Source organism: Aotus nancymaae, unplaced genomic scaffold (assembly GCF_030222135.1).
Source record: "Aotus nancymaae isolate 86718 unplaced genomic scaffold, 86718_ANA_hifiasm-v0.15.2.pri h1tg000069l, whole genome shotgun sequence".
NCBI lineage: Eukaryota > Metazoa > Chordata > Mammalia > Primates > Aotidae > Aotus > Aotus nancymaae.
Genome location: NW_026988484.1, coordinates 286,332 through 302,466, shown reverse-complemented (window position 1 = coordinate 302,466; position 16,135 = coordinate 286,332). Strand labels below are relative to the sequence as shown.

The 16,135-nt window shown below is 48.9% G+C and overlaps 1 protein-coding gene across 1 annotated transcript; it reads left to right on the top strand.

The window, feature by feature from the left end:
• The first annotated feature begins 1,413 nt into the window (after positions 1–1,413).
• Positions 1,414–6,734, top strand: LOC135270924 (zinc finger and SCAN domain-containing protein 5A-like). The gene is made up of 5 exons (XM_064367337.1): positions 1,414–1,429; positions 3,134–3,429; positions 4,241–4,444; positions 5,318–5,468; positions 5,729–6,734. The coding sequence occupies exons 1-5, from the start codon at positions 1,414–1,416 to the stop codon at positions 6,475–6,477; spliced, it is 1,416 nt and encodes a 471-aa protein (XP_064223407.1). The 3' UTR covers positions 6,478–6,734.
• Positions 6,735–16,135: the final 9,401 nt, after the last annotated feature.

Genomic DNA, 16,135 nt, shown 5'->3' with positions numbered 1-16,135 from the left:
ACTCCTCGACTCAAGCAATCAGCCCCGCTTCAGTCTCCATCTCCACCTCCTGAACAGGGGCACTTAGGGAACCCGGCAGGAAAACCTCTTCAATTCCCAGAATTTCAGGCTGCCTTTTCTCCCTTATATCTGTATGCTTTTAAAAAATACATTGTTTTACGGCCAGGCACGGTGGCTCACGCCTATAATCCCAGCACTTTGGGAGGCCGAGGTGGGTGGATCACAAGGCACAGGGTGAGGAGTTCGTGACCAGCCTGGCCAACATGGTGAAACCCCATCTCTACTGAAAGTACAAAAATTAGCTGGGTGTAGTGGCAGGCGCCTGTAATCCCAGCTACTCGGGAGGCCGAGGCAGGAGAATCACAAGTATTGATTTACTTAATAAAAAATAAATAAACAAAACGAGAAGGCCTCTGGATGTGTCTCCCAGGCTGGAGCACAGAGGCACAGTCACGGTTCACTGCTGGGCTCACGCAATTCTGCTGCCTTCACCTCCGGGAGTGCTGAGGTGACGGGTGAGCCACCACTCCAGGCCTAATTTACTTTCGAATTGAGAAATACCTGTGTTTAATGGTGTATGTGCATGGTGCACAGCATCATGTGTTATAGGTGTGCCTTGTGCAATGGCTAAATTGAGCAAACTCTCACAGGCTCTACATCACGGTGCATATTTCACGGTATGGTCTTACTAGTTTTTGGTCATGAGAACACTTCCAATTTCCAAGTATACAATACATTGCTGTGAACTACAGCCACCGTGCTGTATAGTAGACCTATGTAATGGTTTTTTTGTTTGTTTTTTGAGACCGAGTCTTGCTCTGTTGCCCAGGCTGGAGTGTAGTGGCACAATCTCGGCTCACTGTAGCGTCTGCCTCCTGGGTTCAAGCCAGCAGCAATTTCCAATACGATACATGCTGTACAGTAGACCTATTTAATGGTCTGAGCTCACTGCAACCTCCGTCTCCCGGGTTCAAGTGATTCTTCTGCCTCAGCCTCCCCAGTAGCTGGGGCTACAGGCATGCACCACCATGCCAGGCTAATTTTTGTATTTTTAGTAGAGACAGGGTTTCACCATGTTGGCCAGGCTGGTCTCAGACTACTAACCTCAAGTAATCCCCATGCCTCAGCCTCCCAAAGTGCTGGGATGACAGTCGTGAGCCACCACACCCAGCCTTAATGTTATTTTTGTTATTTCTTTTATTTAAAAAAAAGTTTTAATGGCCAGGAAGGTGGCTCACACCTGTCATCCCAGCACTTTGGGAGACTGAGGCATGGGGATTACTTGAGGTTAGTAGTCTGAGACCAGCCTGGCCAACATAGTGAAACCCCATCTCTACTAAAAATACCAAAATTAGCTGGGCATAGCAGCGCATGTCTGTAATCCCAGCTACTTGGGAGCTGAAGGAGAGCCGCATGAACCCCAAAACAGGTGAGCCGAGATTGCACCACTGCACTCCAGCCTGGGCAACAGAGCGAAACTCCATCTCAAAAAACATAGATAAATAAAATAATTAAACTCTTGGTGGCTGCAATGCAATCACACCTGTCATCCCAGCACTTTGGGAGGCCAAACAATTGAATCACTTGAGCCCAGAGTTTGAGACCAACCTGAGCAATATAAGGAAATTCCGTCTTTATTACAAAAATAACCTATAAAAATTAGCCAGGCATGGTGATGCATTTGTAGTCCCAGCTACTCGGGAGGCTGAGGTGGGAGAATCCCTCGAGCCCAGGAGGCTGAGGCTGAGGCGACCATGGCTGCGAATTTCCCTCCAGCCTGGGTGACAGAGCAAGACCCTTTCTCAAAAAGAAAAAAGCTTTCTATGGTGTGATCCCACTTCCTGAAAATTACATAAGACTTTAATCCTTTTTATGGAATGAGATATGGAATTGAGAAACTCTCAGAGGCAGAAAGCAGATTGATTGCCAGGGGCTGCGGTGGGTGAGGAGGGAGTGATTACTGATGGGGATAGGATTCCGGTTTGGGGTAAGGAGATAATTCCGGAATTAGAAAGGATGATGGTTGTACAATGTTGTGCATGTTCTTAGTAAAAGTGATGAATGTTATGAATGTGTATTTTACCAAAGTAACAGGATGTCTGTGCAGGAGCTTAATTCTCCTAGGATTTTACAGTGCCGCCACTTCCCTGCAGCAAATACATATCCTGGGGTTAACAAGAAAAATGTGTTGGGGACAATCACAGGTTGTAACTATTCATATTTTTTCTCTACCTTTTTGCATAATTATGAGGAAGGGTTTGCCTTGGATCGTCTCTTAATGGGAAAACATAAAGAGTTTATTTATTTATTGAGACAGAGTCTTGCTCTGTCACCCATGCTGGAGTCCAGTGCATTGCTCAACTCACTGCAACCTCCACCTCCCGGGTTCAAGCAACCTCTCTCCCTCAGTCTCCTGAGCAGCTGGGATTACAGGCACCTGCCACCCACCCAGCTAGTTTTTTGTATTTTTAGTAGAGACTGGGTTTCACTATCTTGAACAGGCTGGTCTTGAACTCCTAACCTCATGATCCACCTGCCTCAGTTTCCCAAAGTGCTGGGATTACAGCCACTGGGCCCAGCCAGAACTGACATTATCATTGCATCAGATTTTAGGAGCTTCACAAGCATATTTGATTTGATTTACAGTCAAGGACAATGTTGTTCCCATTGAAAGGAAACCAGTTCCTGCTCTGCACAATAATCCCCTAGAGGTCAGAATCCAGGGGAGGATTCAGATTTACTGCAGGACATGCAGTCCGGTATAGACACTGGAAGGATAACGGGGTGGATTGATTTCCACGGTGCTGAGTCCGATGCTAGAGGGGAAGAGGGATCCAGGACTGGGATGAGGGATTTGGAAGGGCGGGGTGGGTGGAGTAGAAACTTAAATTAATTGGGTCTATGCTTTCCTTCGGCAGACTTCTGAACAAACAGCGAATCCACTACCGAGAAAAACCAGGGGCGGCCTGTGTAGACAGGTCTCAATTCGATGCTAGTTACTGAAAGAGCGTGCTCAGAGACTGATTGAAAAATTCTCCACTAGATATGGCTGCAAATTGCAGACTCCCGTGGCGTCAGGGAGAACCCCGAAATAGCCCTGGGTTACAGCTGCCACAGTCTGTGCCATCCCCAGGAACTCAACTTAGAAATGACTACGGGAACCCTGAGACGTGGCACATGAACTTCAGGATGTTCAGCTGCCCGGAGCAGTCGGACCCCATCCAGGCTCTGAGGAAACTCACTGAGCTGTGCCATCTGTGGCTGAGGCCCGACCTCCACACCAAAGAGCAGATCCTGGACATGCTGGTGATGGAGCAGTTCATGATCTCCATGCCCCAGGAGCTCCAGGTCTTAGTCATGATGAACGGTGTGCGGAGCTGCAAAGAGCTGGAGGACCTGCTACGGAATAACAGAAGGCCCAAGAAATGGGTGAGTAGGACCCTCGTGGTTGCTGCAGGGAAGGGGAGCTGGGCTGGGGGCTGCAAGGTGCAGCTGGACTCGAGAGGACACGAGGGGCTGCTCTAGGTCAGGGCTTCCAAGTAGAGGAGAGTTTGCCCAGCAGGGACACATGGCAGTGTCTGGGGACCTTTTTTGGTTGTCACAAGCTAGACATTCTCCAATGCTGAGGACAACCCACCATGACAAATACTCATCTAGCGTCAAATATCAGCTGTGCTGAGATGGCACATCCCTGGTCTAGGAGATGGACAGGCAGAGGGGATACAGGCGCCCACACCTGTATGAGGCCAACATGAAAGAAAGACATTGGCAAAATATTACGCCTGATGGAACGTAGGGAAGGAGGCATTAGAGTGAACTGAAGGGGGTCCAGAAGTCCCCACCTGAGGCAGGGAAGTGGTTGGCATCAGAGATCCAGGCATCTCTCTCCAGGTCCCCACAGGAGCCCCTAAGTTCCAACACAAGGTGAGCTGCCGTCGGCAAATTGAGCTGGATTCACCCAGAATATTTCTCCTTCTCTTCTTTTTGGCTTACAGTCCCTTTCATCAAAAGGACCCATATTTATTTACTTATCTAGAATATTCCAGGTGCAGGCAGGTGCTGGAGTCTAGAGAGGAAGAAATTCAGACAGGACTGCTGTGTCCACAGAGCTGACTCTGCATCGGGGATGCAGATTTGAACATTAATTACAGCAAAGTGTGAGCATGATGGTAGGACCCAGGGAATGTGAGAGCTACTTTCAGGTTCTCACAGTGAGTCTGATTGTCTTCTTTCTCTACAGTCTGTGGTCAACTTGTTTGGCAAGGAATATCTTATGCTGAACTCAGATGCTGAGATGGCCGAAGCCCCCGCCAGTGTCAGGGATGATCTGAGAGACGTGTCCAGCCAGCAGGCCTCCTCTGTGAACGACATGCACCCGGCGGAAGGCCAGGCCAGCCGAGAGCTGCAGACCCTGCCCAGGGTCCCCGCACTGTCCAGGGGGCAGGTGAGTGTGAGGCCCTGGTGTCTGGGCAGAGGTGGGAGAAGGAACAGGAGGAAATCATGTGGCCGTTGGACTGATTGAGAGATTTGACACAGGACAAAATGAGAGCCATTCTCCATGGACATGGTACATCCCCAGACATTCCTAAGCCATCACAGAGAGTGAAGCCTCGTCTACTTTTCCATGAAAACTTTTAGCATTTAGGGTGGGGGTAAGAAACGGTGTCAGTGAAGTGAGGGAGGCAGTTGGCACAGATGAATCAACTGAAGGTCCCTTCCCAAGGCCAGTTTCCTCAAAGACATTTCATGAAACCATTCAGCCAGGAACCCATTTTCTACAAATTGTCTATTTTTTAATTTGAGGAGTGTTTCTCAACTGGGGTGGTTTTGGCTTTCAGGACCCAGTTGCCATGTGTGGAGATGTTTTTGTGTGTCATTGTAGGGGGTGGTGGGGTGTTCACAGCATCTAAAGGGTGGAGGTGGGGTCTCCGCACTGCACAGGAGCGTCCCCACCAGGAGGGTGATGCAGCCCCTGTGCCAGTGGTGCCACGGGTGAGGGACCCTGACCTAGGTCCTTCCAGAGTCAGGGGCAGGGAGATGGTGGCATGACTGGGAGAAATAGGCTCAGAGAACCAAAGAGTTGAAAACCACCAGGCACAGGAGCTGATTTAGAATGTGGAGGGTACGGATTAGGGACAGACTCAGAAATGAGGTGGTGATGGTGACTTGGGGTGATGGGGTGGCCCAGAGGAAGTCTGCACGTGTTTCCACACCTGTGTCATTAGGAAAGTTGGTGCATCCAATCAGAAAGGGACGGAGATGTTTGTGCTTCCACAGTTTAGACCCAGCAGTTATTGCTCTTGATTTTTCATGTCAGGGAGAGGACTTCCCACTACAAAAGAGTGTTGTCATGAAAGGTGACCCAAAGGTTCTGAGACCCAAGCAGAACCTGGAGAAGGATCTGAAGGAAAACAGCACAGAGAACCCAGGACTCGCATCCCCAGAGCCTCAGCTTCCACAGGGTCCCAGTGAGTATGGAGACTTGGATCCACAGGGATTAGCCCCTCTCTTCTGGGGTGGGGGGCTGGGCCAGCATTGTCATCTCCTGGGGGGGTTGGGGCTCAGCTGCCAAAGCTTCTCCATCCCCCACTCTCCAGAGACCTACGGTCCCATGTCTTAGGCTTGAGGTGGAGGGGAAGTTCTCAGCCAGCTTCAGCGTTTGCTTGCAATGAGTTTGGTGAATTGGAATGCACTTTATTCACTGTTTTATGTGGATCCCTTTTTACAGCAGATCTGGTGAGGGCAAAGGATGGGAAGGATCCCCAGAAAAGAGCCTCTGTGGAGAAGGTGGATGCTGACACAGCTTCTGCCTGTGGGGTGGAGACAGAAGCTTCGACTCACAGCGAGGACAGAGACTCTCTGAATCCGAGAGGTCCCAAAAGAAGCAAACCAGATGCCACCTCTATCTCCCAAGAAGAACCTCAAGGAGGAGCCACACCTGTAGGCAACAGAGCATCCCCGGGACCAGCTGGGATGAATCCAGTTCATTCCCCAGGCCCTGCGGATGCAGGCAGTCACCCCGATGGCCAAGAAGCCGTGGCACTGCCGCCCTTTGCATGTGACGTGTGCAGTAAAAGCTTTACATGCAATTCCAAGCTAGTCATCCACAAGAGATCACACACAGGAGAGAGACTCTTTCAGTGTAATCTCTGTGGCAAGCGCTTCATGCAGCTCATTAGCCTCCAGTTTCACCAGCGAACCCACACTGGTGAGAGGCCCTACACGTGTGACGTCTGCCAGAAGCGGTTCACCCAGAAGTCCTACTTGAAGTGTCACCAGAGAAGCCACACAGGGGAGAAGCCCTACGAATGTAAAGTCTGCAAGAAAGTTTTCACCTACAGAGGGAGCCTGAAGGAGCACCAGCGCGTCCACTCTGGAGAGAAACCCTATACATGCTCCAAGTGTCCGAGAGCCTTCAGCCGGCTGAAATTGTTAAGACGCCACCAGAAGACACATCCAGAAACCACTTCTCAGTGATCCCATAATCAGGTCTATGTCTTCTGCACCAAGAAGAAGTGAATGATGATTTTCTCCAGTGTTGTCAGATGACATGTGACAGGGGCAGGGGTGCCTGACACACGGGGGGTGCCCCAGATATGAATTCCCAGGATGTTTGAGTAAATACGTATCCTCCCCAGCGAGTTTTGTTTTCTGTTTCATTATGTCTGTTGTTTTCTTACAGGGTTGTTTTGGTTTGTATTGCTGGTCTTTCAATAAATGATTGTCTTATTAGTTTTCAGTATTTGTATCACGAAAAACTGAGTCTCCTGATTGACATGCTGTTACCCACTATTTTGCTGTAAAGTACAATGGTCCAAGGAGGGTGGAAAGATTAAATACACGATGCCTGGGGAAATCTGAGTTTGAGATGAACAATTTTTTTTTTTTGAGATGGAGTTTCGCTGTTGTTACCCAGGCTGGAGTGCAATGGCGCGGTCTCGGCTCACCGCAACCTCCGCCTCCTGGGTTCAGGCAATTCTCCTGCCTCAGCCTCCCGAGTAGCTGGGATTACAGGCACGCGCCACCATGCCCAGCTAATTTTTTTTTGTATTAGTAGAGACGGGGTTTCACCATGCTGACCGGGATGGTCTCGATCTCTTGACCTCGTGATCCACCCGCCTCGGCCTCCCAAAGTGCTGGGATTACAGGCTTGAGCCACCGTGCCCGGCCCGAGATGAACAAATTTTTTTAGTATCAGCATGTTCTAAATTATTATTTAACTGAAACTCAGCTTTAATTGGTTATCCTGGAGAGTCTTTCTTTCTCTTTCTTTCGTTCTCTTTCTTTCTTCTCTCTCTTTCTTTCTTTTCTTTCTTCACTGGCACCATCACCGCTCACTGCAGCCGCCACCTTCCAGGCTCCAGCAATCCTCCCTTCTAGGCCTACTGAGCTGCTGGGACTACAGGACCACGCCACCAAGTTGGCTAATTTTTGTGGATTTTGTAGAGGTTGGGTTTCTTCGTGTTGCCCAGGCTGGTCTTGAGCTCCTAAGCACAAGTGATCCGCTTGCCTCAGCCTCCTTAAGTGCTGGCGTGACAGGCATGAGCCACTCCAGCCTGTATTGTTTGTATTAGATTTTATTATAATTATAATACTAGAAGTTTTTGCAATAATTTTTAGTAGTGATGAGATCTGGCTGCGTTGCCCAGGCTGATACGGTATAAGCCACCGTGCCTGGCTTTAGACATTTATTTTTCAGAGCTGTTGCAGGTTCACAGGGAAATTCAGTGGACAGCACAGAGTTCCCCTAGAGGCCCTCCCCACCAGCATCCCCAGCAGAGTGGGGCGCTTGTTCCGTCAGCGAGCCCGCCTGGACACAGCCTCACCACCCAGACTCCGTGGTGTCCATTAGGGTTCGCTCTCGGTGTCGCACATCCTGTGGGTTTGGACAAAGGCCTAATGATGAGTATCCATCCCTGGAGTGTCATGGGGGTATCTTCACTGCCCCGAATCCTCTCTGCTCTGCCTATTTACCTCCCTGCCCCAATGGTGGATTTTTTGGCCTAAAATTTGGCAACCCCTAAATTCCCGATTTGACTCTTGAACTACAGAGGCATTCGGAGTCTCTGGTGACTAGCTGGTCTTAGTGCTATTACCATCTCCTGAAGGCTTTGTTAATCCATAGATGGGCGGGCCCCGAACTCAGAGCTTCCGATTTAGTAGATCGGGGCTGGGGCCTGAGCATGTGCATTTAAAAATAGAATTCGTTTTAGAATAACTTTCTAAAGTCCGTTGAGCTCCCTAATGTCGCACGCCCTTGGCCCCAGTGTTAACGTGGTTCATTAGTATTGTACATTTGCCGCAAGGGATAAACTGATGAAAATACTGCCGTGAACTGAGGCCCTACCTTACTGAGACCTCCGTGTTTACTCAGTGCCCCCCTCCTCCCCCCTCCCCATCCAGGACGCCACATTGCCTTCAGCTGTCACGGCTCCCTAGGCTCCTCTTGGTGACACTTTCTCAGATTTTACTTGCTTGGAATCACCTGAGAATCTGCATGTTGGGCCATGCTGACGCTGCTCTTCTTGGGGGGCATTTTATGGGTGGCTGGTTGAGCTCACAGGCAGAGGCCGGCAATTCGCAGAGGTCTGGAAAGGTCACTCCCCGAATAGGTTGGATTCGTTTATTAAGTTGGCTGTTGTGACGCGTCAGTTCTTGTCTTCTTCATTTAAAGGAATTTAATCGAGACACACAGCAAAAGAGATGCAGCATAGAGTGATTGATGGCACAGAAATCTAATATTTTGGAGGTTAAGTGCAGAATAGACAGGACACCCTGAGAGAGAGGATTCGGGGCGGGCTGCTCCTAAGGATGAGACGGCAGAGACCCGCTCCAGGGAGACGCCGTTTATGGGAGTGTCGGCAGTAGCTGTGCACGTCTCTTCAGCATCTTAAATCTCCACCTACTGGCGTGTCTTTTGCTGTCATAAAAAGCGAAGTGTCAGTGTGTGGATGAGTAAGATCAAAGTGTGCGTGCTCTCCACAGGAGAAGTTCCCTACTGGAGATGGCTTTGCTTGAATGAACTCAGTTGCAGTGTGAATGCTGAGGCTTATCGTGTTGACTGTGCAGTCACCACGCGTGCAAAATCCCAAGCATGTGGTCACTTCCCTGGCTACCTATGCTGCCTCACCCAGGTCCCTTTTGAAGCAGAATTCTTTGAGGCAGGTGCCTGGAATCCACTACAGAACGTACATCGACTTCACTTTCCTTCAAGAAGTGGACGTAGGGGTGGATGGTGGTTCTCTGTTTCGGTGATCACGTCCAGCCCTCTTCACCAGACCTAGAAAACGTTTCGATGATACCACCTGCCCATTTAATTTCAATCACGGTGCTCTGTGATCCATTAATGACATCCAGTGTTTCTTTAGACCTTCATTTTCTAATTTGGCTACATGTTCCAGTGACTTGAGGAGTTTTTAATACTTTTTTTTTTTAAAGTAATGCCTGGGCTCCAGCCTAGAGATAATGACATGACTGGTGTAGGATGTGGCCCCTGTGTTGAGCTTATAAAACTCCCCAGGTGATCTAGCATGTGGCTAAATCTGGCAGGTCGGTTTTCTGATTGCCCGGTCACTCCAATTCCTGTCCTCTCGTGGACATCAGTGAGTTCATTTTCATGTCAGGATCATGCACCTCCCTTCCCAGTCTACAGAAGGCAGACTCCACTGCTGGCTCCTGCCCACCCTGGAGGGGGGTCCCTCCTGCTATAGCCGGCTGCACGCACCACTCCAGGGACTGCCCCTCATGGCTCAGGGCGCACCTGGCACTGGGGGGCCTTCGCACCGCTGCTCCTCAGCTGCCTACGTGCTCTGAGCCAAGAGCCTGATTTACCTGATGCCCTGAATGACGATAAAAACAAGACACCCACTGTAACCCCATAAACCCAGTGCTGGAAATGACTTTGAAGTGAATTTAGAAGGTGCACTTTTTGACAGAGAAGCAACAACCCAGCATTGCTTGACCTACCCAAGCTGGAGCCAAATCTGCACCCACCAACCTGGCCCACATGGTGGCTTTTTAGACACTGACCTTACTCATGGGACATGAGGTGGGCAAGGAGGTGGTAGCACCGACATGGGAAGAAGAGGGAAGAGATCGGCTCCCCTGGCATGACCCCTGGGGTCTTGGAGGCTGGGCGGGTAAACATGTCTGGAATTGTTTCTAGCTTTCTGGCTTCCCAGAAAAAGGAGCTGGGAAGACAGGCTCAAGGGATTCTCCTGCCTCAGCCTCCCGAGTAGCTGGGACTACAGGTGTGCGCCACCACATCCAGCTAATTTTTAAATTATTTATAGAGATGGGGACTCACTATGTTGCCCAGGCTGGTCTTCAACTCCTGGGCTTAAGCAATCCTCCTGCCTCAGCCTCCCAAAGGGCTGGATTACAAGTGTGAGTCACTGCACCTGCTCATGGAGCTTGGCCCAGGGTCTTTTTCTGCCAGCTTGGAAGGGCAGCCCCATGACTGAATGTGATTATGAGGATGGCTATGCAGTTCCCTCTCACCTTCATTGCTTGGACAGACTAAAGGCTAGAGATGAAGGCACCATGGACTGCTTCATACGGAACCCCAGGAGTAGAAAGACACCCTGTCACTCACAGGCCGCAGACAGTGTTGGGTCAGGCCCCCTCGCAAAAATGCTGAGCAGAACAGGACTCACTTGCCTCGGGCAGACCCTCTACAGGGGGAAGGAACAGGGCTTCTGTGTCGGTTACCAGTCTATTGCCTCCCAGCTTTAAGTCCACCAGTTCAGTGCCCCCGCTCGGCAATGATGGAGCTGTTGCCCTTCCTTTGCAGCAAGCGCAGTTCTACGCTCAGCCACGAGAGGGGGCACGAGGGCTATCCCAGGAGGAAGAGGCTCCACTGTGCCGCCATCTTGGCTTTCTTCTTGCTCCTATTATGGCCTGTCAGTCCCGCAAGAATGGGGCCCCCTGGCGTGTTTGCGGCCCCAGCTCCTGCCTGTGACTGCCTCACCACAGCCCTCTCCATACCCCGGCCACCAGCCTTGGCCCCTGCACCCCAGGGGGCTGTCTCCTACTTCCCTGGTGACCGTGATCCAGCCCTGGAACAACCAGAGGCCTCAACCGGACCCCCCAGTGAGGTTCATGCCTCCGCTCTTGACATGCTCCTGCCTTGGCATAATTAAAAGTCTGGCCGCTTTTTGATATTTGTTTCTTATCACCTCGCAGCTGGACAAACTGATAAGCCTGGGTGCTCCCTCTTCTAGTGCCAGAGTTCAAACTCTGTGCTGTCGCCCTGGCTGTGGCCCCACCCCCTAAGCACCATAAAACCCTAAATCAACCTCCTTTCTCTACCCTCTCAAGCCACATTCAGACCGGCTTGGGAAAGCCCAGTCTGCTCAATTCAGAAATCGGATTATGTAATAAACCGCATACGCTCTTGGAGCATGTGTGTGAATGCACGTACATGGAGGCCATCCGTCTTAACGTTCAAACCCAGTTTGGGGTGGGTGTAATCCTGTTTCTGCAGGGTGGCCCCCACGTTTGCATTTTTCCAGCCTCTCACCTGCTTAAGCCAGGATGGGGTAGGTGCACCCTACCTCAAGCCAGGTAACAGGCTGTTGTGTGCCAATGGGGTAGGTGCACCTTTCCTCAAGCCAGGTAACAGGCCGTTGTGTGCCAATGGGGTAGGTGCACCCTACCTCAAGCCAGGTAACAGGCCGTTGTGTGCCAATGGGGTAGGTGCACCCTACCTCAAGCCAGGTAACAGGCTGTTGTGTGCCAATGGGGTAGGTGCACCCTACCTCAAGCCAGGTAACAGGCCGTTGTGTGCCAGCCCCTGCTTTACATTAAATGCTGTTTGTGCTAATCGTTGTGCGTTTCTTTCTCCTAATTGGACCCGGACTGATACAGCTTCTCAATGAGTTTCTTCTTTGTAACTCTCCAATCATTCTTCCCCAGCAAAAGAATGAGTGAGAAGGTGAATAAAAGCCAGGAGTCCTAAGCTAGTACATTTCCAGCAACACAGAAAAGCATCGACAGTGGCCGTAGACATCCCCTATTCAGCAAAACTAAACATCATGCAGGAAGGCGCCCCAATCGGGCAGTGAACACGGGGGTGTTCCTGAAGTACAGAGAGTAACAGAGACTGACAGTCACGTAGGTCACCAGCGGTCACTTAGTTGAATAGTATAGGCCACATAAAGCAGTTGGTCCTCTCACTTAAAGAATGGGAGTCCACTGAAGAAATGTAAAGACTGTAGCAGCAGGATTAGATCTGTGCCCTTTCATGGTCAAAATGGCTGCCACGTGAAAATGGGTTAGGGCGTTGGCTGGGAGTGGATGTGGCAGAAATCAAACCCCTAGTATAGAATTCCACGTGAGAAACAGGAAAACTGATGATTTCACATGCACTTTCGGACGCTGGACTCAAGATGCTGATTTGAACAGTAAGAGACTGTAACGTTGCTCAGTTGGTGAAAACCTGGAACCAAGGGGAGTCCCCCTCCCCACTTGGTGGTCTGTGGCCCAGCAGCATCTGCCTCACTTGGGAGCCTGCCAGGAACTCAGGAGCTTGGTTTCACCTCAGACCTGCTGAATCAGACCCTGCATTTTAACAAGACCTGAGGGGGAATTACATGCCTGTTAAAATTTGAGGGCAATGAGATCATACTAAATGAAGTGGGATGCTAGAATTTCTTTTTGTAACATACACCGGTGGTTCTCACACTTCAAGGCACGTTAGAACCAACTGGGAGAAAGTTTTATTTTTATTTATTTTATTTTATTTTTTGAGATGGAGTTTCACTCTTGTTGCCCAGACCGGAGTGCAATGGCACAATCTCAGCTCACTGCAACCTCCGCCTCCCAGGTTCAAGCAATTCTCCTGCCTCAGCCTCCCAAGTAGCTGGAACAGGCACCTACCACCACGCCTGGCTAATTTTTGTATTTTTAGTAGAAACGGGGTTTCACCATGCTGACCAGGCTGGTCTTAAACTCTCAGTCTCGGGTGATTTGCCTACCTTGGCCTCCCAAAGTGCCGGGATTACAGGTGTGAGCCACCATACCTGGCAAAAAAAGTTTTAAATCCTGATTTCCGGGCCGGGCGTGGTGGCTCACACCTGTAATCCCAACACTTTGGGAAGCCCAGGTGGGCAGATTATCCAAGGTCAGAAGTTTGAGACCAGCCTGGCCAACATAGTGAAACCCCATCTCAACTAAAAATATGAAAATTAGTTGGGTGTGGTGACATTTGCCTTTAATCCCAGCTACTTAGGAGCCTCAGGCACAAGAATTGCTTGAACCAGGAGGTAGAGGTTGCAGTGACCCGAGATTGTGCCATTGCACTCCAGCCTGGGTGACAGAGTGAGGTTCTGTCTCAAAAGTAGAAAATACCAAAAATGATAGATCCTAAGTATTTCGCCACACACGCATGAATACACACACACACACACACAGACACAAACACACGTCAAAAAAACAAAAACCAAGCCAGGTATCATGGCACATTCTCTTAGTCCCTACTACTGGGGAGGCTGAGGCAGGAGGATTGCTTCACCCAGGAATTAACAAATAAATAATGAAAAGACAATAGTAACTATGTGAGTTGGTGAATACATTAATTAGCTTGATTGTAGTGCTAACTACACCCCATATAGGGATGTGTAAACATCAGCATGGTGACCTTAGTCACTAAGGACAGATAGAGGTCCAGCCTGGGCAACACAGCGATACCCCCATCTTTACAAAAAAATCTTTTTTAATTAGCCACGTGTGGTGGTGCTTGCCTGTAACTGCAGCTACTCAGGATGTTGGAGCAGGAGGATTTCTTGAGCCCAGGAGTTAGAGGCTGCAGTGAGCTATGAATGTTCCATTGCACCCAGCCAAGGTGACACAGTGAAACGTTGTCTCTAAAAATAAATAAATAAACAAACAAATTTATCCACAGAGGTAGGAAGTCGCTACAAAAAAACAAAAAACAAATAAACTATATGGCTGGGCTCAGTGGCTCAGGCCTGTAAAGTGGGCAGATCACAAAGTCAGGAGTTCAAGACCAGCCTGGCCAATATGTTGAAACCCCATGTCTACTAAAAATATAAAAATTAGCTGGGTGTGGTGGCAAGTGCCTGAAGTAGCTGCTTGGGAGGCCGAAGCAGGAGAATCACTTGAACCTGGGACACAGAGGTTGTAGTGAGCCGAGATCATGCCATTGCACTCCAACCTGGGAGACAGAGCAAGACTCTGTCTCAAAAAAAAAAAAAAAAAAAACCTATAAAATACTGATGAGAGAAAATGAAGAGGGCAGAAAAATGGAAAGATATTCCATGTTCATGGATTGGAAGGATTCATATTGTGAAAATGACCAATACTATTAATAGAGATCTACAGATCCAGAACAGTCCCTACCAAGATGCCAAGGACATTCTTCATGAAAACAGATGTCATGTTTCAAGAGGAGAGGATTTGAGGGAATTGGGTAGGTAGATGGTGGTTTTAGGCAGAATCCAGTTCATTCCAGTTAATAACTCCATTCTGACTCACTATCAACACCTCAGTTGTTAACAAGAAAAATATCACAAAGTATGAGAAAATGCATCAGAAAATAAGTGTCAGAAATTTTTGGCAAAATGACCTTGTTTCGAGAACTTTACTGTCGTAATCTTATTTCATCTTCAAAACAACACGTCAGGAAGGTAATAATTCCCTGTTTCTTTTCACAGGGAATTTGAAGTTCCCAAAATTCAGCGGCTTGCTTAAGATTTCCCAAAGATTGAAACCAGAATCAGTATAAAATTAACAGCCCTCCAATTTATCTTAAATGTTAGATGAGAAAGTTTACTCTAAATTTAAAAAGAATGAATAACAATTTGAATGGAGTTGTGGGTCATTCGGTCATTCACTGATGCTGTAAGCTTTCAAAATGTTAATGCCTAGCACTTAATTATCATTCCACAGGGGCTCCGTGATCCACAGAGCCAAATTCACACCCACCATTAAGGCTTTTTGTGCTTGAGATGCCTGAGGGAGTTGAGAACTAGGGAGTCCTCAGTGGATCTGTAAACCACCTCCCGCCATCCTGGAGTGAATGCAGAGTGGAGACCATGTGCCTTTCTCTGGTTCCCACTGTTTTTATATAAGGGTAGGTTGGCTGATATCAAACCAATGATTTACTTTAGTTCAAGCAAAGCTTTCCCATGTCAATTCCCAGATTTTTTAAAGTAAAAAATTGTCACTAATATCCATTATGTATCAACAATGACTGTCCCTTTTTTTCAATATCTTGACATTCACATGTGAAACTTTCCTCAAACTAGAGCAGATCACTGGTTTAATATTAATCAACCGACTCTTTTTTTTTTTTTTTTGAGACGGAGTTTCGCTCTTGTTACCCAGGCTGGAGTGCAATGGCGCGATCTCGGCTCACCGCAACCTCCACCTCCTGGGTTCAGGCAATTCTCCTGCCTCAGCCTCCCGAGTAGCTGGGATTACAGGCACTCGCCACCATGCCCAGCTAATTTTTTGTATTTTTAGTAGAGACGGGGTTTCACCATGTTGACCAGGATGGTCTTGATCTCTTGACCTCATGATCCACCCGCCTCAGCCTCCCAAAGTGCTGGGATTACAGGCGTGAGCCACCTCACCCAGCCTCAACCGACTCTTAACATGTCCTTCACTTCACTCATTAGTATATTGCTATCTATGGCATGAAGGGACCCAAAGTGGTTAAAACTTGGAGATCTATATTCCCTGAAGCCTCCAAATGCTTCGGAAATATGAAAAGTAATTTAGTAGAGCTGGACAACCAAATATATTTGCACAGTAGGCATATTTAATGCATGAATATCCTGTGGGTGGGGTTTCACTGGGAAATGTAATCAACACCAATCACCTAAATTGGATTCTATGGCCCTAAACCAATCACCGGGGACTCCAGGAGAGGCCTGGAGTCCCTGAGGTTCTCTATAAGTAGACCAAGTTCAGCTCCAGACCAGGTGGAGAGTGCTTCCCAGAGGAGAGAAGGTGGGAGGCAGAAGTCGGGAAGGAGGTAAGTGTCAGTGGGGATGTCTGTAGGGTTTAGGAATTGACCTTCAGGGGTTGGTTTCAGAAAGATTTGGGTTTATTTTCTCAGGCATTTGCCTGGAGGCCTTGTGAAAGCAGCTGGTCTCCTTTGCACCCCATT

Coding starts and splice junctions, on each gene's coding strand:
- LOC135270924 (XM_064367337.1), top strand. Junction 3,430..4,240: donor ACAGAAGGCCCAAGAAATGG/GTGAGTAGGACC, acceptor CTTTCTCTACAG/TCTGTGGTCAACTTGTTTGG. Junction 4,445..5,317: donor CCGCACTGTCCAGGGGGCAG/GTGAGTGTGAGG, acceptor TTTTCATGTCAG/GGAGAGGACTTCCCACTACA.